This window comes from Carettochelys insculpta, chromosome 23 (assembly GCF_033958435.1).
Source record: "Carettochelys insculpta isolate YL-2023 chromosome 23, ASM3395843v1, whole genome shotgun sequence".
Taxonomy (NCBI): Eukaryota; Metazoa; Chordata; order Testudines; family Carettochelyidae; genus Carettochelys; species Carettochelys insculpta.
The window spans coordinates 871,359-894,739 of record NC_134159.1 but is presented as its reverse complement, the minus strand read 5'-3'; the positions used below and the strand labels follow the sequence as shown (position 1 = coordinate 894,739).

Genomic DNA, 23,381 nt, shown 5'->3' with positions numbered 1-23,381 from the left:
CACATAGGAGTGAGTCACAGTTCAACAGTGCACATCAGAAAATGAAACCCTCAGGGCTCCTCAAGCCAATCAAAGGGCACCTCTGGACCATCCCCTTGTGCAGCAAGGGGGCAGCGAGGAGTACTGGGGTCCAGAGATGCAGATCGCCCCCTCCCATATGTACACATGCAGCACATCTGTCAAGGGGAAGCGGCATCTTGGCTACTGAGCCGTGGCAGCACAAGGGGTTCGTGTGGAGAAGAGTTAAGCGGAGTTTCCTCACCACACACCATCCTGGGAGGTATTGCATGAGTCAGTTCTCCCCTGGTCCAGCCATGCCCACAATGACTTCAACAGCCACAGTGCTGCTAGGTGTCAGCCCTGTGCCAAGGCCCCTCCTCCCTTCCCCGCGCAGCCGGTGGCACAGCTCAGCCCTGCAGGACCTCACGCACTTCCAGCATCTTCCCTTGCGGTGCTCTACCCCCACTCCAGTTTGAGGCTCTGACCCCACTCTACCCCTGTCCTCCAGGCCCACCCACACTCCTCCTCTTTCTGCCCACTCCCCTTGACATCTCCGCCCTCCTGGCACTCGCTGCTCTCTGCCATCACCCAAGCGCCTCCCCCAGCCGCCAAACCGCAGCCCCACCACCAGCTGATCTGCAGCATCCCAAGACGGCACGGACTGATGGGTGCTGAGCACTCGCTACTTTTTCCGTAGGTGCTTAAGTCCCAGGGCACCCACAGAGTTTGCACCTACAGGTGCCAGTGCTGCAGGCGGAGGAGAGGCCTAGGCGCACAAGGCAAGCTCCCCACCAGCGTGTGAAATGGAGTCACGCCCTGACAAGACCAAGCCGAGCCTCGATCAGCACCAGTGCAGAGCGCAGTATAACAGTGAGTCACTGCTCTGCACCAGGCCTTGGCCCTCTGACACCAGCAGCTGGTCATTGCCTTCTGGTGAATGGCCTACCTGGGAGCATGCAGATGGAGCTAGAGGCAAGCTGACTCCTCGTCACTCTGTAGCCCCTCACCTACCCTCGCCATGAACCACCCCAAAACTCAGGTATGGCTTTGGAGGGACACAAAGAAACATAACCACCCCCCCATATGACTCCTCCCCATGCCTCTTCCCACCTCGCTCCACCCCTCCCCTCTTCCCCTCCCTGCTCCCACCCCCACCTCTTTCCTCAAGCCCCCTTCCCTGAGCAACACGGCCCCCACAGGAGGAGTCTGGCAAAAGGGTGGGATTGCCCCCACACTCTCCAGCAGGGGAACAGGAGTAATATGGCTGGGAGAGTGGAGCAGGCTGGGCAGGTGGACAGGACAGCTCATCCCACTAGCTGTTGGCCCCTTGTCCCTCCCTGCCACTGCGTTTGGGGGCATGTGACCCTTACTCCTCCACGCGCATGCTTCGCCACTGCCCAGAAGCATAAATCAGTAGTTTCTCTCCTAACCACTGAAACCTCATAAAAATCATATCCATGTTGTACGTAGTAACATTTATGCTAATGAGCAAATTAAGCCATTAAATTCTTTACTCACTTACATGCATTGATTTAAACCCTGAGAGTATTGCTCGCATTTATGGGACATCCAGCAACAATAAATGAGACACTTGCCAAGTGCCTAGTTCAGTGTTAATTGCCAGCTTGCAACTCCCCCCCCGACCTCCCCAAGTATGTAAAGTTTGTAAACTGTTTGTTTTTTCAGGCATGTTGGGAGAAATGAATGACTGGAGTAGTTGGACACCCATCACTTCATGTTCTGGAGCTAGCAAATAGAGCCTTTATGGTTTGTTAAGCGCTGGGTAATAAGATGTGTATCAAATATACAATAGTAACAGAGACGGAGCTGTGCTAGTCTATATACTATCAAAACAAAAAAGCAGTCCAGTAGCACTTTAAAGATTAACAAAATAATTTATTAGGTGATGAGCTTTCGTGGGACAGACCCACTTCTTCAGCCCATAGCCAGACCAGAACTGACTTAATACTGAAGGCACAGAGAACCAAAAACAGTAAGCAAGGAGGACAAATCAGAAAAAAAATTATCAAGGTGAGCAAATCAGAGAGTAGAGGCGCAGAAGTGGGGGAGTCAAGAATTAGATTAAGCCATACTTTGCATACTTGGCTTAATCTAATTCTTGACTCTCCCCACCGCACCCCTCTACTCTCTGATTTGCTCATCTTGATCATTTTTTTTTCTGATTTGTCAACCTTGATTACTATTTTTGGTTCTCTGTGCCTTAAATATTGAGTCAGTTCTGATCTGGCTCTGGGCTGAAGAAGTGGGTCTGTCCCACAAAAGCTCATCACCAAAGAATTATTTTGTTCGTCTTCAAAGTGCTACTATCAAACATAGAAGCTTCTTTTCTCCACGCATAGTGAATAAACAGACACTGCCAGTCTAAATGGCTTTTCTTGTAAGTTAAGGGAAACCAAAGGAAAACAGGACAGAGTGCAATTTTCAAGCACAATCACAGGGAGTGCATCACTTCAGTAAACAAAATGGCTGTGTCTCTCCAGAGAGCGGAGAGATTTAAAGGACAAAGCACAGCCAGAAGGGAATATAGGGCAAAGATATAAGGACAGTGCCCCAACAGTGGTAAGACCATTCACCTGGGACACAGAAGTTCTGGGTACCAGTCCTTGCTCTGCCACAGCTTAGGCAAAGCACATAGTGTGGGCGCATAGTATCGGGTAAAGTCATGCACTGGGAACAACATACCTTTGGTCAACTTATTGCAGTGCCTACACCGCGTTGGGTGGATGGAAGACACTCGTTGGGTGACCTGTTGTAGCAGGGTAGTCCCCTTGCTACAGGAGGAGAAAGGGTTAAATCAAAGGTGGACCTCATGGGCTGAAGTGGCCATTCAAGCCTTTTAGCCCAGCCCACAGGCTGCAGAGTGGGGAAAGCTTCAGGTGCATCTCCCAGCAAAATCTCTCAGTTTCCATTGGCCAGTTCTATGCCTCCCCCACCTCCTGGAGGCTGAGGGAGGTATGAAACCACCCAACAGGAACTGAGAGGTTGTGCTGGGGCACAGCATTTCAGCATAGTTTCTAAACGCCCATTGGCTGGTTCCTGAGCCGTGTGGACAGATCAAGGCAGACTCCAGACCGCACACCAGCTCCATAGAAAAGTGTGGCCCTTGATCACCTACTGAAATCGTCTTGTGGCAATTCGCTGCCAGTTAGGGTCCAACTGGGGCTTTACAAATAGAGTGTACTGTGAAAGGAGGAGAGAGAAGATACTGGCCCTTGCTGTGGAGCAGGAGGGACCACAGGGCTTCCTAACACAGCATGGAGGAAAAGCAGGCAGAGCTGGGGGAGCTCTGGCTGGAACTGAGGGTACTGGGACTGCAGAGAAGCAGCCAGGACAGGAGAAGGCAGTGGGTCCACAACCCTTCCCAGTGATGAATGGCCATTTCAGACTGCAGGTTGCAGTTTGCCCCGAGGTAAGAGGCTAGATAACGAGTGACTGGCAGTGAGTCACTGAAGCAAGATGAGTACAGGGGTTGGTGTTCCTCAGGAGGAGAGGGGACCCCATAGTATGGGGCAGTGGACTGAGGGAGGGCACTGTGTCCTGGGAGGGACATGGGTGCTGACATATGTGGCAGAGAATAAGACAGGTGACAGTGGGAGAGATGCTAGCTGGAAGACAGTGCGCCAGTGCTGGAAGAGCTAATTCCCTGGTGACCACCAGGAGATGCCCCAGCAGTGAGCCTGGCCCCATTACACTTACTTTACACTTCTCATTGCAGTGGAGTACTGGGGTCAACAGGAGCCTGCTTGGCAGTTATTTAATGGGTTTTCACCTGCTAAATTGACCCCCCCACACCAAGTGTCTCAATTGCTGCAGTGTCAATCCACTAGACACACACCCCTCCACACCATGTGCCTCGGTTCTCTATCAGGGACAATCACCCTGCCCTCTCTCAGAGGGATGTGTCAGGGCAGTCTTAGTGGGTGATGTAGGCAACTGCTCAGTGCACTGAGTGCTGCAAGCTGGCTGAACTGGCCCGCAGAGTGGGGCTGAGTGTAGGTGAGCTCAGGGCTGCAGTTGCTGTCCAGTCAGGTGGAGAGCAGGTGATGCCCATAGCTGCCAGCCAGGTGAGGAGCAGCAGGTGGTAGGGCATGTCCCTGCAGGGCCAGTGGCCAGCCCTTGCTTCCCCCTTTCCTACAGGGATGTGTAGTGGCTGCACATCCACTCTCTCTTGGCTGGGCAATCAGGGGCTGTTCGGCTGAGGGAGTCAGGGCTTCCTCTGCAGCTGGGCCAGTCCCTACGCTGCTGTTTGCAAACTCGAAGAAAGGGGCAGAACACACATTTGCCCAGAATGCCATTTCCCTAAGGCCAGCCCTGGGTGCGACAAGGGTGAATGCATTAAAGACAGCAAGGTCCTCAGACACGCAGGCGGTAGATGTAGCCCTCGTTTTGCTTTCACACCAGGGTCAACTCTTGATTCACCTGCTGTGACCTAAGAAAAAGTCCCACCCCCACATAACAATGGCTGTATGGCACAGAGATGAGCTTAAAAAAAAAAAAAAGCATTACATCATCTGAATCAGTTCAGCTAAAACACACTGCGCTAGGTTGCCATAACCTAGTGCAAATGGGGTGGCAGCTCTCACTGACCGTGTCTTGATCTGAAAAAGGGGACCAGTAACAACCCCCATTCATACACAGCAGAGGTCAGTAAAGCAGGAGAGATCTATTGCTTGCTGAATCAGACCCTGGGGAATCTCTGGCCAAGCAGACTTGTACAAGGGCTAAGCACTGCTCTTGTCATTGACACAAAAAGGCCTTTGCCCACTCAGCATGGGACAGGCCAGCCCTGGGGGCAAGCGAGACACAAGGTCAAAGGCAGAAGAGCTTGCCAGGCTTGAAGACACAATGCCTAGGATTCTGGCTTGCCACCGAGAGCCATGGGAAGTGTGTGGGAAATGCACAGCTCTGCCAGCCCCTGTTGTGTGCAGGTGAGAAATGGGAGCCGGTCAGGCCTGGTCAGGAACTGCACCCGAGTGAGGCAGAGCAGCTGTTTTCTGCCTAAGGAAGGAGGGTCCAGGGCAATCCCAATCTGGCAATTGGAAGCAGCTGGTGGGGGGCGGGGAAGGCCACAGTGCAGAATGCCCTGGGCAGTGCCCCTGCGCCCCAGCTCCTCGGCCATGTCAGGTTCAGGGAGAAAGCGCCTGGGGGCGGTGCACCAAGGGAGGCCCCAGGGAGTCCTGGTCCCTACGGGCTGCAGCCCAGGGTCAGCGGACAAGGTGTTTTATGCCATTTGTCCAGATTTGCAAACTAAAGCTGCACCTGGGCAGAGACCCTGGGCAGGGGCAGCCCCCCCCAGCTGTACAATGAGCCCGGGGCAAAGCCAGGGGCCCAGGCAGTGGCTGGGACGCGGGGGCAGACGCACCCCCGTGTCTCGCAGCGTTCCCGCCACAAACAGGGCTGCGGGGAGCGCGGGGGCAGGTCCCCCCAGGGCCAGGCTGCGCAGGGCTGCTCGGCAGCGTCTGCAGCTGGCGGCCCCGCCCGCCCAGCAACGGGCGAGGCCAAGCGAGGAAGTCCGGCCCTGCCGCTGCCTGATTGGCTCCCCCGGCTCAGGTACGTCCTCCGGCCGCCGAGCCATAGGCCAGAGCCCGGCCGCCTGCGAGGGGCAGCGCGCCGCGCCGCGCCGAGCCGAGCGGTCCGGTCCGGTCCGGGGGAGCGGCGGCCGGCGCAGCCATGGTGAGTGGCGCGGCGGGGGGCTGCGCCGGCCGCTGGGCGCCGCTCGCCCGAGGGCTGCGGGGGCCGAGCCCGGCCGCGGTCCCACGTGCCGCGCAGACCTGGGTGCAGGTGGGGTCCGACGCGGCGCGGTCCAGGTGAGACGGAGCCGGGGCCACGCGGCGCCCTGCGCGAGTGTCCGGGGCGCGGCCGCCAGAGAGCGCGCTGGGCTCGGGGGCGCTCTGCCGCGGCCGCTGCAGCCCCAGCGGGACTTTGGACTCGTCAAGCCGCCGAGCCCGGAGCCGGCGCAGCGGGTCGGGCTGCCCGGAGAGGAGGAGACCGGCGCTAAGGAGCGGGACGCGGCTGCCGGGCGGGCTGCCCCCGGCAGCGTTCAGCAGCAGCCCGCCCTCGGCAGATGGTGCTGACTCACACGCTGCTTCTACACGCGCCCTCCCCTCGGAAGCGGGCGTGGGAACGAGGCTCTAACCTGCATATTCGGCGCCTCATTAGCATAATAATAGCCCGCGAATCTGGGCCTGCAGATTTAGAATTGCAGATTGTCAGTACAAAGGGGGCAGCTGCCCCACTTAACGTTCCCCTCCTCCGCGCCAGGCCCGGGGGATTAGGGGAGTGTCCAAGTGGGGAGCTGCCCCATCTCCATCGTCAGTCTGCAATGCCAAGTCCCCACTTGGAAATTCGCGGGCTGTTATTATGCTAATGAGGTGCTGAATATGCAGGTTAGCGCCTCATAAGCCTGCTCGGAATTGCCTCATTCCTATGGCACTTCCCACGGCAGGGCACGTGTAGAAGCAGCCAACTGGTGAACAGCAGCAGGGAGCGGAACTGAAGAGTGACAGCCTGCTTGGAAGGAAGAGGCTGAGGTGGTGGCCACCAATGGGAGCAGACCTGGCACCATCTAACTAGCTGCAGGATGAGGGTAACTTATGGTCTGCATAGGAATGGGAAGTTGTCACTTTAAGGAAGGAGGAGCTTTCTGGTCCTGTTCACAGGCTTCTGTGGAGAAATGTCTGGGAACCCAGCCACAGTTGTTTGGGAAAAGGTGGGAAGACTTGTGCCTTAGGGAGCAGCTTGTTTTCTCTCACTGTCTTTGGGTTCTTGACTGTTGCAGCCTTCCAGCAAGAGCATTCCATGGCTTTATCTCTCCCCTCTCTGTCTGCATGCCAAGGAATACAAATAGAGTTCCTGAAGGAGCAGGACCCAACGTAAAAAAACAACAAGAAGTCAGACTAACTCAGCTGCCTCTCTGATACTTGGGCCCAACTTAATGCCCTTGGGGAGGAATTAACAAGAGACAGCCTAGAAGGAAATGGGTGTGGTGCACTGAAAGCTTGTGAGAGCAAAATTATTTCCCTGCCCTTCTGGGAACAATTTTCTTATGTGAATTTCACTTTTGCCAGGAGGCTTGCAGCATGCAGTCTGAACAGCCACAAGACTTTCCTTCACTCTTGTGCAATGGTATTCTGCTCTGGGTGGCTGGGTCCCATGGGAGAGGTGATAAGTCTGATGCAGTGGTAGTTAGCAGAGGCTCATGATTTTAGATCGAGATTCCCCCCCAGGTTCAGTGTGTCTTACAGGTGCTACGTTGTTTACTTAAGCAAACCTCTGCCTGAAGCTGATGGGAGTTTGGCCTAGACCAGGATTGTGGCAGGATCTCTGACTTTAGCCTTTCAGAGCAGGTTTGTGTGTGTAGGGTTCTCCCTGAAGTAAGGGGGTTGCGTGGCCCTCACCACTGAAACATCTCTGTGCCTCTAGTACAGAAGCATAGAAACTACTAGGCCAAATGATCTGGCTGAGCCAGAGGGGTGTACAAAGTGAAAACAGCACAGGCTGCAGTGAGCCCTAAAGGGATAAGGAGGAGTCTGGTGATGCATTTTGTTGACACATGCCTCGATAGCTCTTCTAAGCTACAAACCTTTAACATTAGGCAATGGGGATTCTGACAGCCAAAACTGTGATTCCTTCAGCAGCTGTTTTGCCTGAACAAATAACCCATCTGGGGTTGTGGTGGGGCACAATGTGCCCCCTGCGGAAGGGCTTCCTCCTCCGAGGATGGCTGGAAATCACTACATTGGGGTGGATCCCATTAGCTTAATGTTTGAAAGTGCTTGTGTTTATGAAAGGCAGAGACTAGAGAAGGAGTCACAGCCTCCCTGAACAGATGTACTGCTCTGGGCCCTTTAGGAGGGAAGATTGGCATAGTTCTTAAAGAGTAAGAAGAAGAGGTTAAGATAAGGTCACAAGAGCCTGTGTCAAGCAGAATGCTAAAGACACAAATCTGTACCCAAAGAATAGTTTGGGGCACTAAAGAAATCCAGGTGGTATTTGCTTTACGTTGTTATTACAGAATAATAATCCCCTATTTATCCTAATTCATCAGTGACTGTCGGTGCTCTTCAAACTCACTAGGCATCTTCCCAAAGCTCAAATGAGTAAACTGAGTTAAGTGACTTGCTGACATTCATGCAACAGCTCAGTGACAGGGCCAAGAATGGTTCCAGGAGTCCTGACTCCTCTGTTGCCAGTGGACCACTCTCCCTCTTCCACGTTGTTGAGAAGATGGTGGTCTTTTTAAGAGCCAAGTTTCTGCCAGTAGCTCAGCTGGAACATAGTGGGTACAAGAGGAAGCAAATTTTGTTCCTCCTCTTTGCTAAGGAAACTGAACCATTTGAAGCTTTTTCAACACTGCTGAGGTAAAAGTGTAGCCGCAGCAGTGCTTTAATGTGGTTGTGTGGTCACGGCACCAGTGCTGGGGCAGCTCTTCCAGCAGTGTAGGCAGCCCAGCTCCCCAAGGGAAGTGGCTAACAGCACTGAGAGCCTGTTTGTACTTTTGCTTGACTGTGCTGTAACTGAATGTTCTGCAACAGTGTGCCCGAAGCGGTGCTTGGTGTGCCTCAGAGCCATGCCCTGGGAGTGCCATCCACCGCTCTGCGCGTGTGCCCTGCCTCCTGGTGGGAGTAGTGCATGTGTTGGCGGCGGTGGCGGCGGTAGCTCTGGTGAGTCACAGGCATCAAGTTAGAGCACTCAAGATAGGAGCTGGAGGTGCCTGGTTCTGCTGGAGGCATGGGGGATTGAGCTAAGTGGATAACTGGGGTGCCTGGTTCTGGGGGAGGGGGTTGGGTTGTATATATTGGGTGTGCTGTGAAAGTAAGGAGCGCTGAAGTGTTCCACCAGCTGAGAGAGGTTGCTGAGCACTGCTCTAGTGATTAGAGTGGAGGGGGGGTCTGAGAGCCAAGATTCCTGGGTTCTATCCCAGCCTTGGGAGGAGGGTGGGAGTGTGGCCTAGTGGTTAGAGAGCAAGCTGGGAGCCATGAATCCCAGGTTCTATTTCCTCACCTGGAGTGAGATGAGAGCCTAGTGGTTAGAGCAGGTAGGGGTGGCATTGGCTGGGGCTTCCTAGCTCTCTCAGGCCTGTGCTTCCCGTTGATAAATTGTTCATGTTTTCCCAGCAGATCCAGGGTGGGACGGTCTGTTCTGAACATTAGTAAACTCCTGATAAATGACATTTGCGCATTGTTTCATAAGCTTGGCTTCTGTCTCGTGACCTGCATAAATGGGGAGCCATGGAGATTATCAGACTCTGTTTAGCAAAACATCCTGGACTCCTTCGCTGCTAAAATATTGTTACAGTTGACTTTTTATTATAAACAGATTCTCCCTCCAGTCCCAGTGCTAAACAGAGAAGGAATCTTGGATGCTGGGGTCGAATCTGCTTTCACTTCACTGCAGAGCAGCACCAATGAAATCAAGGGACTAACTCTGATGGAACAGTGGACCTTTATTTAACGTCACAACAACATTTGTTATAATCTCACAGGAGAGGGGCTGAGCTTTCTCTGGTTACATAGTCCCTTCCACAGAATGTTTGTCCAGCACAAATATTTATTCTTGGCCTGTGACCTCATTCATACCCTCTTCACTTGGTTCCATAGCCATTTTTAAAATAAATCAGTGGCTTCAAACAATAGACACTGATCACTAGCTAACTGGGCCGTGTGCAGCTGCAGCACACAGAGAACTCAGATGCCTTTTTTTTTTCCTCCAGAGCACAAACCTCTAGCACTTGAGTGCTGGTAATATTAAGGTATAGGGGATGAGGCTGCAGCCACTAGGAGGCAACGTAGTCACATAGTTCAGTGATCCGAGCACCCTGCTGCAGCTGGGGTGCCACAAGCCTGTTTCGTCAGGCTTCACAACTCACTTTCCTTCATCCCTCTCCCTGTCCTGGATTACTTACCAGTTCTTTGCTTGGCCAGGAAGAGCTCACTAAAGGAGAGAGGAGTTCAGTGCAGTGTTTTCTGTTGAAATACAGCATCCTTGTACAGGTAAGCAAAAGGGACAAGGAACAGTTCTTGTTGGATTTGAAAAGAGAGATGAATGGCTAGGGGGGCAGGGAAGTGGAGGTTGTGGGGAGGGAAGTGTGGTTATATGCATGCACAAACACTCCCATAGAGTTTGTCCATAGAGTCCCATATAGAGTTTGCCTGTAGGAGCCTCAGAGGGAAGTAGAGTAACTCTTTGGAATTTGATGTACAGCTGCATGGTTCAAGATCAAGGAATGCAAAGTCAGAGGGCTGCTTTTCCTCTTATTAATATCCTGGTCTAAAGGAAATCGGGGCTTTTATCCACATGTAACAGCAGCGGCAGCCAGTACAGGTTGAGAGCAGATATCAGAAGCAGTCTCCTACCCTTGTTCTGCACTAGTTTCTGGCACACCAAGGGCAGAATCTTACTTATGTCTCAGCAGCACTCAGAGGTCCTCACTAAATATCGGGGCTCCATTGTGTGGCAGGGAAGGGGAGAGTGAGCGACAGCCCCTGTGCTCACAAACTATAAATAGACAAGACAAAGGATGGGAGAAAAGGATATTGTGATCCTGTTTAGAGATGGCAGAGCTGAGGCCCAAAGGTGTTAAGTGATTTGCAGGGGTCTGAAGTTCAACGGGATTCCAGTGCTTTAACTTAATATATCGTCCTTCACCGTATCCTGTATGGTGATGAATTCAGAATAACTTCATAGGCCTTGTCAGAATCCCTCCAGGTTTTCTACTGTGTAACTGAGAGCAGGCTCTGGCCTTGAAATCATGGCTGAATCCCCAGTCTAGGCTGACAACACACCAAATGCTCTGTGTCAGAAATCCTGAAGCATGGGTGTCCAACCTTTTGGCTTGCCTGGGCCACATTGAGTGAAGAGGAATTATCTTGGGCTGCATATAAAATATATAATATAGTTAATGTATATAAATCACATAATAATGTTAAAAGTTTACGATCTTGTGGGGCCGCATTACTAGCTGTCCAGGGCCGGAGGTTGGACACGCCTGTCCTAAAGATTGGAGTTGGAGGAGACCCCGGGAGCTCATCACATCCAACCCCCTGCTCACAGCAGGACCAGCCCAACTAAACCTGGGTTTGTTGAATGAACCAACTGCACGTCTTACCCTTTTAAAGAACAGAATGCTTTTGCTCACCACCTGTTCAAGGGAGTGTTTTGAACCCACCTCAGATACGTTCCACACATGGAATGCATGCAGTGGGTGCAGCAGGCAGCCAAAGACATGCCCAGATTGCAGTGCTTGAGTCAGGAGGAGGAAGTGGCAGGATAAATATAATGTGTAAAAAGCATGAGGTCAGGATTTCCCTCTGCTTTGAGCCAAGCAATGGCTCTCCAGGAAATTTCAGAGAGGAGATCCAGGCTGGTGATTCTTACTGGGACTTGAGCAAAAGTTCTGTTGTTTCTGGAAGCACAGGTCAAAGCACAGGGCTCCAGAAGTATTTAGGCTACAAGCTCCTATTGAAATCAACTTAAAGTAACTTAAAGGGATCAACTTCTCATGGTCTGAGGTTAAACATGGGGACCCAAAACTCCATAGTTCCATGGTAGAAAGGACCGCTATGATCCACTCATCTGACTTCCTGCATGACAAGATTTGTCAGTCTCCTTTGAAAAATCTTGGTAACTAGAAGTGTTTAAGACCTCATTTGGATTGACTAGAATTCAGCACTGCTAGTGACTAGTTGGTGTGGATTGATATGTCAGACCTCAGATCTATGTAATAATTGGCTGGTGTTTTAATTAGCACACCACCAGAAGAGACTGCAGCCTGGTTTGTTAAGCACTTGTTAATCCACTAGATAGGTATTATTAGCATAAAATAATTAACTCCGTTTGAAATAGCTCCTCATTGGAGACAGGTAAATTGAAACAGGGTTAATGTGTGCTTTTTTTTTTTGGCAAGTGCTGAAAGAAAAGCCCTCCTGAAAGCATCAGCATCGCCATGTAAAAACGAGAAGTCCTGTGGCACCTTGTAGACAAAACAAATGTATGGGAGCATAAGCTTTTGTGGGCAAAGACCCACTTCATCAGATGCATGTTGTCCTCTGTTCCTTTTCCATTTTAATGTATCATTGTTTGAGACAGGGTGATTAGAAACAGCAGGATTCAAGCTGTGGGCATATCATGGGTTTAACAGTGGCATTATATTTTGTGTCTCCATTTTCTAACGGTTCCCAACATTGTTCACTTTTCTGATGGTGCCTGCCCTTATTTTGAGTGGATGTTTTCAGGGAGCTGTTCATGATGATGCCACAGTATTTTGAGGTGGTAACAGCTAATTCAGATCCCATCATTCTGTAGGTCTGGTTGGGATGAAGTTTACCAAAATGCTACTACTTTGTGTTTATCATCGAGGGGCAGCGCCTGCAAGCCACCTGTGTGCACACTCCCCCTTCCCTCCTGAAGCTGTGCTAGATAGGCACCCTCCCCCCCAGACCCCACCCTCAATCTGCTCTCCAGCAGACCCCTGCCACACACTGAACGAGAGCCGGGGGTGTGGGGACCCAAAAATCTACTAACCCTGTACCCCCAGAAGAGTTAGTCCTACCCTGGGGGTAAGCCCTGAGCCTTGGCTCCCCTCCCCCACCTGCCCGTGGGGGTGGAGTTGGAGGGGAGTGGGGTTTTTTCCTGCTTCTGAATTGTAGGTCATATCTGAGGGGTTTTTCTCCTTGCGTTGGGGTCAGATCTTTGAAGGGCTGTTTCTCACTTGTGTATAACCCCTGATTTTCTCCCCCTCCCCATGGGTCTGTGGCCCCTGACCCAAAAAAAAAAGGTTCCCGCTCTAGCCCCTGGGTCCACTTAACCGCATGATTATTTGTGCCCATTGGAGGGTGAGATCCTGCCTGGTGCTGAGGGCTCTGAGCTCTGTATGGGATCCCTACAAACGCAGTTCCTGTGCAGTGTGCACAGGAAGGGAAGAAGAGTTACAAACAAGTTACCAACCCCCAACATCCTCTCCCTGCTCTGAGCGTATCAGGCACTATCAGCAGAGGAAGTGATTCAGAGAAAGGGAACTTCTCATGCAGCTGCACCTTGGGAGCCGGTGGGCTGAGCTCTGTTAACACCAGCTTCAGCCCCGGCTGCATGTACAACCCTCTGAGGTCTGCTGCTGCTCCCCACTCCTGGGATACAACTGAGGGCTCTTCTGAAGAGGCTTCTGGGACCCTTTCCCATCTAAAAGAATCTGCCCCCAGGCTAATGTCGTCACCCTCCAGGCAGAATTGGTAAGAGATGAGTCCTCCGTTTCCTCCTCAGAATTGTTCTTGGTTTTTAACCATTTTAAAAAGATTCCCTGAGGATGAGTGCCTAGTTCAGAGAGGCGTTGGGCTAGCACTGAAGTAGCTCCCATGAGGTGAAAAGTGTTTCATCCGGGGGGGTGACAGTGTGATGTCTCAGCAAATGAAAGTCACCAGACTCCGTGGTGCAGTTGTATGGTAGGATTATCAACTGGCTGGTGGAGGGATGGGGCTGAGTCCACATCTGGGAAATCTCCTGGTCACACATTGTCATTGCATGGCATGTACTGGGCTTTATTGTTACTTGTACATCCAACTCTTTCCCCGGCCTTCACCTGCTCTATCTCTGGAGATCATGAGCTCTTCCAGACTTGTGCCTAGGACCACGGGGCCCAAGCTTGGTTAGTCCCTAGGCACCACTGAAATAAACTGGCTTGCTCCTGGACTGTGGGAAAGATGGGAAATGAAGCACCTGCAGGTCAGTGGGCCTCCTGCCCACATCGCCACTCTGGAATCGGATGCTGTAGGCGCCTGGGCTATGGCAGTGCCCGTAGCTCCAGACGGGACCACAGCTGCACCGGTGGTCCAGGGAAGCCCAGCCCTTAGTTCAGGGTGGGGCAGCAGCCCAAGGTTTGTAGCACCAGCCCAGCCCTCAGTTCAGGGCGAGGCAGCAGCTCACAAGGGTTGAGGAACAAGCCCAGCAAGGGCTTACCCTGTCAGGGAGGGGGTAGGGGGTCGCAGGCCCTCCCATACCACTGCGACCCGGCCCGGGGCCCTGTGGGTTGCTTACACGTGACCACGGTGGTGGGGATCCAGGCCACAACACACCGCCATGGGTTCTGGTGCAGCGTTCCCCAGGCCACTTCCTACCTCTACCTCCGTCGGGGGAAGGTCCCAGTCCATCTGGTCAGGGGGTCCCGTGGCGTTGGCCCCCTCCAAATCGTCTATCTTTGGGGGCTCCGGTCAGTCGGTCATCTCCACATCGTTGGGGTAGTCTGGCGGCGGTAGCATGGTGGGTTTGAGGTGATCCTGGGCCTGGGGGCTGCAGGGGTCCGCTGGAACTCTGAGGAAGGCTGCTCCTGGGGCCTCATGGTTGCTAGCCCCCGTCTGGCTGGCTGGGCCTGAGGTTTCCTCCGAGGAGGGGGTGCCACCAGCGTGAGGGTCCTGGCAGATCTGGGAAGTCCGGGTAGGTCCCCTGGGGCATCCGGATCCATAGCTGTCCAGGCTGGTCTGGGCTGCTCGGGGCTTGCTCCTCCCGACCGGCCGGGCGGCAGCGGGTTCTCTGCCCCTGGCGTCTGGAAGCCCACGAAGGCGCTCCCTCCCTGCCTGGAGGCCCAGGCTTTCATGGGTCCTGAGCTCTGCCCTTGGCCCTTCTGGCTCTGGGCCCACCCACCAGGGCCTCTGCGCAGCCTCCTCTGCCTCTGAGTCAGCGGGAGGCCACAGTGGCTCACTACAGATGCTAAGGTACCTTTCACCGGCAGGGGCTACGGAATGGACCAAGGGTTGCTTTGGGAGGGATCCTCCAACAGGCAGCCACTTGGCCTGGTCAGATTTTAGCACAGAGGGTTAGGGCCAAATCCTGCTCTCAGTGAAGTCAATGGATGTTTTACTACTGGCTTCTGTGGGCCCCTAGTGAATACTGAATCTGTAAGAGCTTGTCGATCAGTCTTCCGTCAGGGAAGGCATCTCTAGGGCATCGTCTTCCGGTTGGATGTGTGGGTCCCTTTTTTTAGGTGGCATTTGAGGGACCTAATCACTGTAATCTGTTCAGTGGAGTGCTTTCATGAAATGAGACATTCCTCCATACCTGTGTTTGGGATGTAGAAGATCATGCTGGTGCTCTGATGCTGCAGTGGTGAGTGTGTAACAAATGCAGATGCTAGAGAGAGCTACCAGAATTCCTTGGAGCCATACAAGTAGGCAAAATGGGCTGTCTGGGATCTGGAGAAGGTCTGGACCCTGCAGAAAAGAGAGTAGGACTAGCTGCGCCAATGGTGTAGGGAGATATCTTTCAACCTCAAGGGCACCCCAACATTTTTTTTCACCCTATTCATTAAGTGCAGAAGCCATGTGCTCTTTGCACCAGCTGTGGCTTCTCCCTTCTTGCTGCTCCAGTGACACTGTGCAGTGGTGACCTTTTGAGACACCGCAGGGAGGCAAACAGCCCAGCACAAGAAAAGCAGAAGTGTGATTCTAGCATAGGAAAAGGGGAAGCACCACTTTGAGAGCACCTGAGCGTATCTGCATGTGTCTGCAACAGCAGTGGAAACAATCAGAAAAATTTTTTTTTTCAACACAACACTGACCAGCACACCATTACACAGACACCCTCCCAGCAGCACAAGAATAACTCCACGTGGACTCCTCCTGAGGGTAGAAATAACAGTCTGGACCTATATATAGAATGCTTCTGCCGACGCACACAGGCAAAAATTGTGGAGAGACAGCATCATTTGCCTCACAACCTCAGTCGTGTGGAACACAATGCCATCCACAGCCTCAGAAACAACCCTGACATTATAATCAAAGAGGCAGATAAAGGAGGAGCTACTGTCATCGTGAACAGGTCTGACTACCAGAAGGAGGCTTCCAGACAACTCTCCAATACCAGATTTTACAGGCTACTTTCCTCAGACCCCACCGAGGAATACACTAAGAAACTACACCATCTGCTCAGGACACTCCCTACACAAGCACAAGAACAGATTTATACCAACACACCTCGAGAGCCCGGTCTGGGGCTATTCTACCTACTACCCAAGATCCACAAACCTGGAAATCCTGGACGCCCCATTATCTCGGGCATTGGCACTCTTACTGAAGGACTGTCTGGTTATGTGGACTCTCTCCTCAGACCCTATGTCACCAGCACTCCCAGCTATCTCCGAGACTCCACTGACTTCCTGAGAAAACTGCAATACATTGATGTACCAGAAAACACTATCCTAGCCACCATGGATGTAGAGGCTCTCTATACCAACATCCCACACAAAGATGGAATAAATGCTGTCCAGAACAGTATCCCTGATGATGCTATAGCACATCTGATGGCTGAGCTCTGTAACTTTATCCTCACACACAACTATTTCAGATCTGGCAACAATATATACCTTCAAATCAGTGGCACAGCTATGGGTACCTGCATGGCCCCTCAAATGCCAATATTTTCATGGCTGACCTGGAACAGCGCTTTCTTAGCTCTTGTCCTCTAACACCCCGTCTCTACTTACGCTACATTGATGATATCTTCATCATCTGGACCTATGGGAAGGAGACTCTGGAGGAATTCCACCGGGACTTCAACAACTTTCACTCCAACATCAACCTCAGCCTGGAACAGTCCACACAGGAGATCCACTTCCTGGACACCACGGTCCTAATACACAATGGCCACATCAATACCACCCTGTACCGTAAACCTACTGACCACTACGCCTACCTTCATGCCTTTAGCTTCCATCCCAGACACACCACATGATGCATCGTCTACAGCCAAGCACTAAGATATAACTGCATTTGCTCCAACCCCTCCAACAGAGACAAACACCTACAGGATCTCTACCAAGCATTCTTGAAACTGCAGTACCCACCTGAGGAAGTGAAAAAACAGATCAACAGAGCCAGACATGTGCCACAAAGCCTCTTACTACAGGATAAGCCCAAGAGAGAAACCACCAGAACACCATTAGCCATCATCTACAGTCCTCAGCTAAAACCTCTACAGCACATCATCAGGGATTTACAACCCATCCTGGACAATGATTCCCCCCTGCCCCACTTTCACAGGCCTTGGGAGGCAGACCAGTCCTTGCCCACAGACAACCTGCCAACCTGAAGCAAATCCTAACCAGCAACCACACCACAGTCACTCTAACTCAGGGACCCATCCATGCAACAAACCTTGTTGCCAGTTCTGCCCACATATCTACACCAGCAACACCAGTACAAGACCTAACCAGATCAGCCACACCATCGTGGGTTCATTCAGCTGCACATCTACCAATATAATTTATGCCATCATGTGCCAGCAATGCCCGTCTCCCAGGCCACACAGTAGCAGACTTAAAAGTAGATATCCTACAGCAAAAAAAATTTCAGGACCAGACTCCAAAGAGAAATTGCTGAGCTACAGTTCATCTGCAAATTCGACGCCCTCAGATCAGGCTTAAACAGAAACTGTGAATGGCTGGCTAAATACAAAAGCAGCTTCCCCTCCCTTGGTGTTCACATCTCCAGATCAACTGCTGTAGTAAGCCTCACCCTTGCTGACTGAGCTAACCTTGTTATCCCCACCCTTGCTGTGGCTTATTTATGCCTGGCCCTGCAGATTTCGAAGACCAGCATCTGATGAAGTGAGTCTGTGCTCATGAAAGCTCATGCTCCAAACTTTTCTGTTAGTTTATAAGGTGCCACAGGACTCTTCGTTGCTGTTACAGATCCACACTAACACGGTACCCCTCCAATACTAATCAGAAAAATGACTGCTTAGTTTTAACATGCTCTTTTGTGGAAGAGTCCTCTGAGCAGAACTAAAGGATGGTAGGGTCCCTTGTTATAAAGACAACAGGGCCAAGATGGCCTCTGTTGCTGAGCTGTGGCAGGCAGGCTCTCTAGCTAAGTGGACATTAAAGCCCAAATCTGTGAGAGATGGGATGCACTTAAACCAGTGGCAGTATTCCATTTCTCGTAGAGGTGGTTATTATGTCAATGGGAGAAGCCATCTTGTTTGACATAGTACTGTCCACTCCGGAGGTTAGATTGGTAAACCTGCATTGCTCATCAAAACCTCCAAGGCAAATGCGTGTAAAGACATAAGTTGCTAGTGGAAACCAGGTCTTGGTGTCTATAAAAGTGGCTTCTCCTTGGATTTACTCCACTGACATCAGTGGAGTTATATCTGGGATAAATTTGGCCAACTGGCTTTCTGCTAGGGCTCTCCACTACTGGAGAGGAATAGTTTTGTAACTTGAGAGTGATGGCAATGGAAGGAAGCAATCTTGCATTTCTGTAGTGCTACATGTCCTGAGGAAACCAAGCACACATGGACAACTGTATACCCAAGAATTGCTGCTCTGTACAAACAGTGTCTTTCCTGGAAGGAAAGAGACTAACAAGCTATTCACTTGCTGCTGAAAAGAGCCTCCTCTAGGTAGGATTGCCAGGCATCTGGTTTCCAATTGAACACTTGGTCGAAAAGGGACCCCTGCAGCTCCAATCTGCACCGCCAGCTGGGCTGTTAAAAGTCTGGTTGGCACTGCTGTGGGACTGAGGCAGACTAGTCTCTCCCTTTTTTTGCATCTGGCTCAACAGTCCCATTGTCTAGAAACTGAAGCTAATGAGAGCTGCTGGATTGGTCTCTGAAGGTAAGAGCAGCATGTGAAGCATCCTGACCCCTCCACCTGGAAGCTGAAGCTGCTGTCCACCTCTGGGGTACAGCAGGGAGCCAGGATGGGCAGGAAACCTTCCTTCGCCCTGCTGCACGGTTGAGCAGAAACCACCTGAGACAAGTCCAAGCCCCAGCCCCAGCCCAAACTCTTCATTTGGGAACCCAGCCCAGAACCCACACCTCAGCTGGAGCCCTCAGTCCTTCTGCACCCTGCTCCATCCGAGTGGGGGGACAGCAAGCCACCAAGAAAGGGGAAGTTTAGTGAGTGGACGGCTGGGGTCTTGGAAGGGGCGGGGCAGGGGACGTGTTCTTGGGAGAAGGGGTGGGGCTAGCATGTTTGGCTTTGCTATTAGAAAGTTGGCAATGCTACCCCTGGGGGCCAGCGTGACTGTGAATAGCCCACAGTCTGGGGAGGAAAGAAGGGGGTTCTGTATCCAGCAGAAACTGCAGGGCAGGTCCTCTTTGGGCGTAATTAACAGGAAAGTGTCCCTCTTAAGAGAGGGAGTGTTACCCACAGAAATATCTCATTCTTTCCACACTTGGGGACACACACACCTTTACCCAATCCGCAGGACTCAAGGTGTGACCCTGTTAATTTAAACTCCCACCCCTACCCCATTCCTAGGGCTCAGGTATAATTCTCTGTGGGGCTGCAGGATCTGTGCCACTGAAAAAGCCTCACACCGTAATATTCTTATTCTCTAGTTATTTACAATTACCAAGAAAGCAGAACACATGCTAAGCACACAGGGTCATGCTCACCAGTCCTGATAAGGCCGGCAGCCTTCCCCTGTTGGGACAGACAAAGTCACTCTCTGGATGCTGGTTGCTGCACCTCAGGGTGTTGGGGGTGAGTCCTCCTTAAGGTGTTCCTTCTTCCCTCCTGCTTGATGTTCTGTTCCTCTCTCCTTCCTGGACTCCAGTTTTAGTGAAACTTGAGTCCTGCTTAGCTATACCTTGACCAACTATTTTGTACAATTTTACTAACCAGTTATAACCCATGGTAACAGAATTACCTAGCCAATCATAACCTGCCACCTTAACTGATTTACAGCTAACAAAATTATTTATGCAGCAGATGGGGCAATTACAAACCAGACAGAGAATATACAGAAAACAGTAGAGAAGTGAAAACAATCATCAGAGAGTGGTTGTTCCACCTCAGCTATTGATAAGTTGTTGCCTGCCAGATGAAATGCTGTTAATTAAGTTTTCTTTACCCATCTTGAGATCTGTTTAACAGTGGGTGGCACAAGGATGTGGTCGTCGTCTTCATAACAGCCTCATACGCTTCTATTATACTGAAATGTAGAATGAGTGTGTGTGACTTGTAGCTTCACAGTTACTGGCTGCTGCTCTTTAGTCTGGCTGTAGACAAGCTATAGGCCTCTCAAAATGGCTGGAGAAACCATATCGGTTGTATTGTTATAGGAGGTAATGGGTCTGTCTGTCCCAGCAGCTCTCAAGCTGTGGTTTGTGGGATACTTGGTGGTCTGTGGAGAACTGGTTCCTTCCTTGTTTCCAGCTGCTGAATTACATTAACAGAAGCTAAAAACATCTCCTTACCTTACTCTTGTTATTGCTCAGCAGCGGACAGGAGGGAAGGGGCCCAGGCTACCTCAGACGGAAGAGGATTCAAGCCCCCATGTTCACAGCAGATGTGTGAGACCCAGGGTATCATCTTTGAGATGAAATCGCACCTTCCAGCCAGGGGCACAGTTCCTTTCTTTAGCCTCCTGAGAAGGACTTCCTTCTGGAGGGTGCGCTGTGCGCATGTTCTGCCCTTGGTCGCTCTGCAGCTTGATCAGAGGGCTCTTTTGTGGTGAGCTTTGTCATGCAGCCTCTGAGTTCTTCAGAGTCTGCTAAGCCTGGGAGCACGGCTCCCAACGCCACATTCTTTGGCCTGACCTCGCCCTGCAGTCCTCCGCTCTGCCCCTTTTGGTGCCTAAGGTTGACGGAGAGCCCAGCGGTGTGGGAAGACTTCCCAGCAGCTCAAAGGGAAGCTGAAGTGAGAGTTAGAGCCCTGTTACGTAGATGTTTCGAAAGACTGCTGCTCTGGGCTGTGGCTTGAGCAGCACTGCCATCGATGCTTGCTTTCCCATGGGCTCTCTGGGCCTGATCCTGAGTGGTGGGTGGTGATTGCCTGCAGTCCTGCCCACCCCAGTCTTCCATTGTAGCTGCAGCTGCTTAGCACCTTTCAGGATTGGTCCCGCTGCTGCTTCTTGCTGTCCTGTCCATGTCTTGCCCTGTTATTTCCAGCACTCCGGCCTGCCAAGTGCAAAATCTTGTCCACATGCTGGCAGCAAGCCCAAGGCCATGGTGCTGGGACGGGCAGCCCGTCTAAACAGCCCAGGTGCGTACAAGGTGAGGCGCTCGCTTGTTCTGAGGAACCAGTGGAATGAGGCCAATGCCAGGCTGATTTGACTGAGGAGGGGAGGTGGGATGCTTAGGTAGGAGGAGCTGCGATCAATGGGAAGAAAAGGGAAGGGCTGGGGGCAGGTGTGGAGTGAAGCTCAGCTGGAGAGAGAGCATGAAGTGGGAGGGGCCAGGCTTGGTGCTCAGAACTTCAGTGGACTGGGCAGAGGTCTCTTTTGGCTCCTTTCGTCCCTGCTGGTGAGGGGGGCTCTGGCCGGCTGCTCGTTGCTCTTGCCTGTGCAGTGCCACAGTGAAGCAGCCACTAATGGGACCTGATGCTGTTTGGTGTCAATTACTTTAGCTCCTGGGGCACAGTAACCAGGGTGACCCATTGCGGGCAACAGTTGTTTCCTAGCTCAGCGTGGCAATCAGCTGAACCTGGCTAAGGGCTGTGCAAAGCTATTTGGAGCAGAGCCTGGAACTCGCTGTGTGCGGCCCCTCAGCCTTGACTCCTGTTTGCCAAAGACGTGGGTGAAATCTGCCCGTGGGAGGGAGCTGTCAGCTGCAAGGCAGCGGCTGATGGGTCTGGAGTAAAAACCAAGTAACGTGCCAACTTCAAAATGGCAAATGAAATTTAATGTGGGTAAGTGTAAGGTAATGCATGTTGGAAAAAATAACCCAAATTACACGTACTACGTGATGGGGTCAAATTTAGCTACGACAGATCAGGAAAGGGATCTTGGAGTTATAGTGGATAGTTCTCTGAAGACATCCACGCAGTGTGCAGCGGCAGTTAGTAAGGCAAATAGGATGTTAGGAATTATTAAAAAAGGGATCGATAATAAGACAAAAGATATCATACTTCCCCTATATAAAACTATGGTACGCCCACATCTCGAGTACTGCGTGCAGATGTGGTCTCCTCACCTCAAAAAAGATATATTGGCATTAGAAAAGGTTCAGAAAAGGGCGACTAAGATGATTAGGGGCTTGGAAAGGGTCCCATATGGGGAGAGGCTAGAGAGACTGGGACTTTTCAGTTTGGAAAAGAGGCGATTGAGGGGCGATATGATAGAGGTATATAAAATCATGAATGGTGTGGAGAAAGTGAATATAGAAAAATTATTTACCTTTTCCCATAATACAAGAACTAGGGGACACCAAATGAAATTGATGGGTAGTGGGTTCAAAACTAATAAAAGGAAATTTTTCTTCACACAGCGCACAGTCAACCTGTGGAACTCCTTGCCCGAGGCGGCTGTGAAGGCCAGGACTCTATTAGGGTTTAAAAAAGAGCTTGATAAATTTTTGCAGGTCAGGTCCATAAATGGCTATTAGCCAGGGATAAAGTATGGTGCCCTAGCCTTCATAACAAGGGCAGGAGATGGATGGCAGGAGATAAATCACTTGTCTTCTGTTCTCCTTCTCTGGGGCGCCTGGCATTGGCCACCGTCGGCAGATGGGATGCTGGGCTTGATGGACCTTTGGTCTGACCCAGTATGGCCATTCTTATGTTCTTATGTTCTTATGTTCTTAACTTTGGTGGAGTTTTAATGGCAGCGCCTCAAAGCAATCAGTGCCGACCTGGGCCTGCCTTGGCACTGAGGTGTCATTTCCCAGTCAGGTAGATGTAGGAGTGGAGCTTTGGGTGTGCAGGGACCTAGAGCCAGCAAGTGGAGCAGATGGCAAGGAAATTGAACTGGGCGTTGGCAAAGAGAGCTTGCGGGGGGAGGTGGGGGGAGGAGTGTGTGTGAGTTGGCAGCTGCAGAGATTGTGAGCCAATGACTGGAAGAGATGCTAAAGATGCTGGTTGTGTTTTAGAGAGGGGACCTGAAAATGCTTTTAGGTGCTAGCTGATGGAAGAGAACATCGGGTGCAGCTAAAAGGGGATTTGAGTGGGTGATGGAGGGAGGTAAAGAGAGAACTCAAGATGTGAAGATGAATGCTGCACAAGTGTCCCCTGAGCATAGGTTGCAGTCTATGAATGACCATGGAAGCAGTGACTGTGATAGCTACTTTACTAAGGAGACTCCAGGAGCTTGATTTGCTTTAGCTTAACAAAAAGTCTGGGCAGAGAGTTGCACACTTAGGCTTGTGTTTCTCATGGTGATGCACATCACACAGGTGTCAGTGCACACATTAAAACTTATTCTGCACAAAGATTAGAGGGACCATTGTTGAGAGTCTGCTTGCAGAGCAGCTCCATGGGCCGGGCCTAGCCTCCTACGCTCTGTGCACCCCACCAGACGGTGCCAAGATAAGAGGGACCCTTGGTGGCTGGAGGATAAGTAGGCGGGCAGCTATGGGGAGGAACCATCAATGATCAATGCAGCTTTGTATGGAGGAGTGCAACTTTCTGCATCCGTGTGAGTAGAGGGGGT

General features: G+C 51.6%; 1 protein-coding gene across 4 annotated transcripts in view; it reads left to right on the top strand.

Moving 5' to 3' along the window:
* The first annotated feature begins 5,604 nt into the window (after positions 1-5,604).
* Positions 5,605-23,381, top strand: part of ECE1 (endothelin converting enzyme 1) — a 119,357-nt gene continuing 101,580 nt past the window's right edge. The window contains exon 1 of one of the 4 annotated variants that reach the window (XM_074975917.1): positions 5,605-5,694. In XM_074975917.1, the coding sequence (XP_074832018.1) occupies positions 5,692-5,694 (3 nt within the window). In that variant the 5' untranslated portion in view covers positions 5,605-5,691. Of the gene's footprint in view, positions 5,695-5,756; positions 5,829-9,786; positions 10,014-13,089; positions 13,248-23,381 lie in introns of those variants that run through there. The other 3 variants (XM_074975920.1, XM_074975919.1, XM_074975918.1) reach the window with 3 other exon arrangements.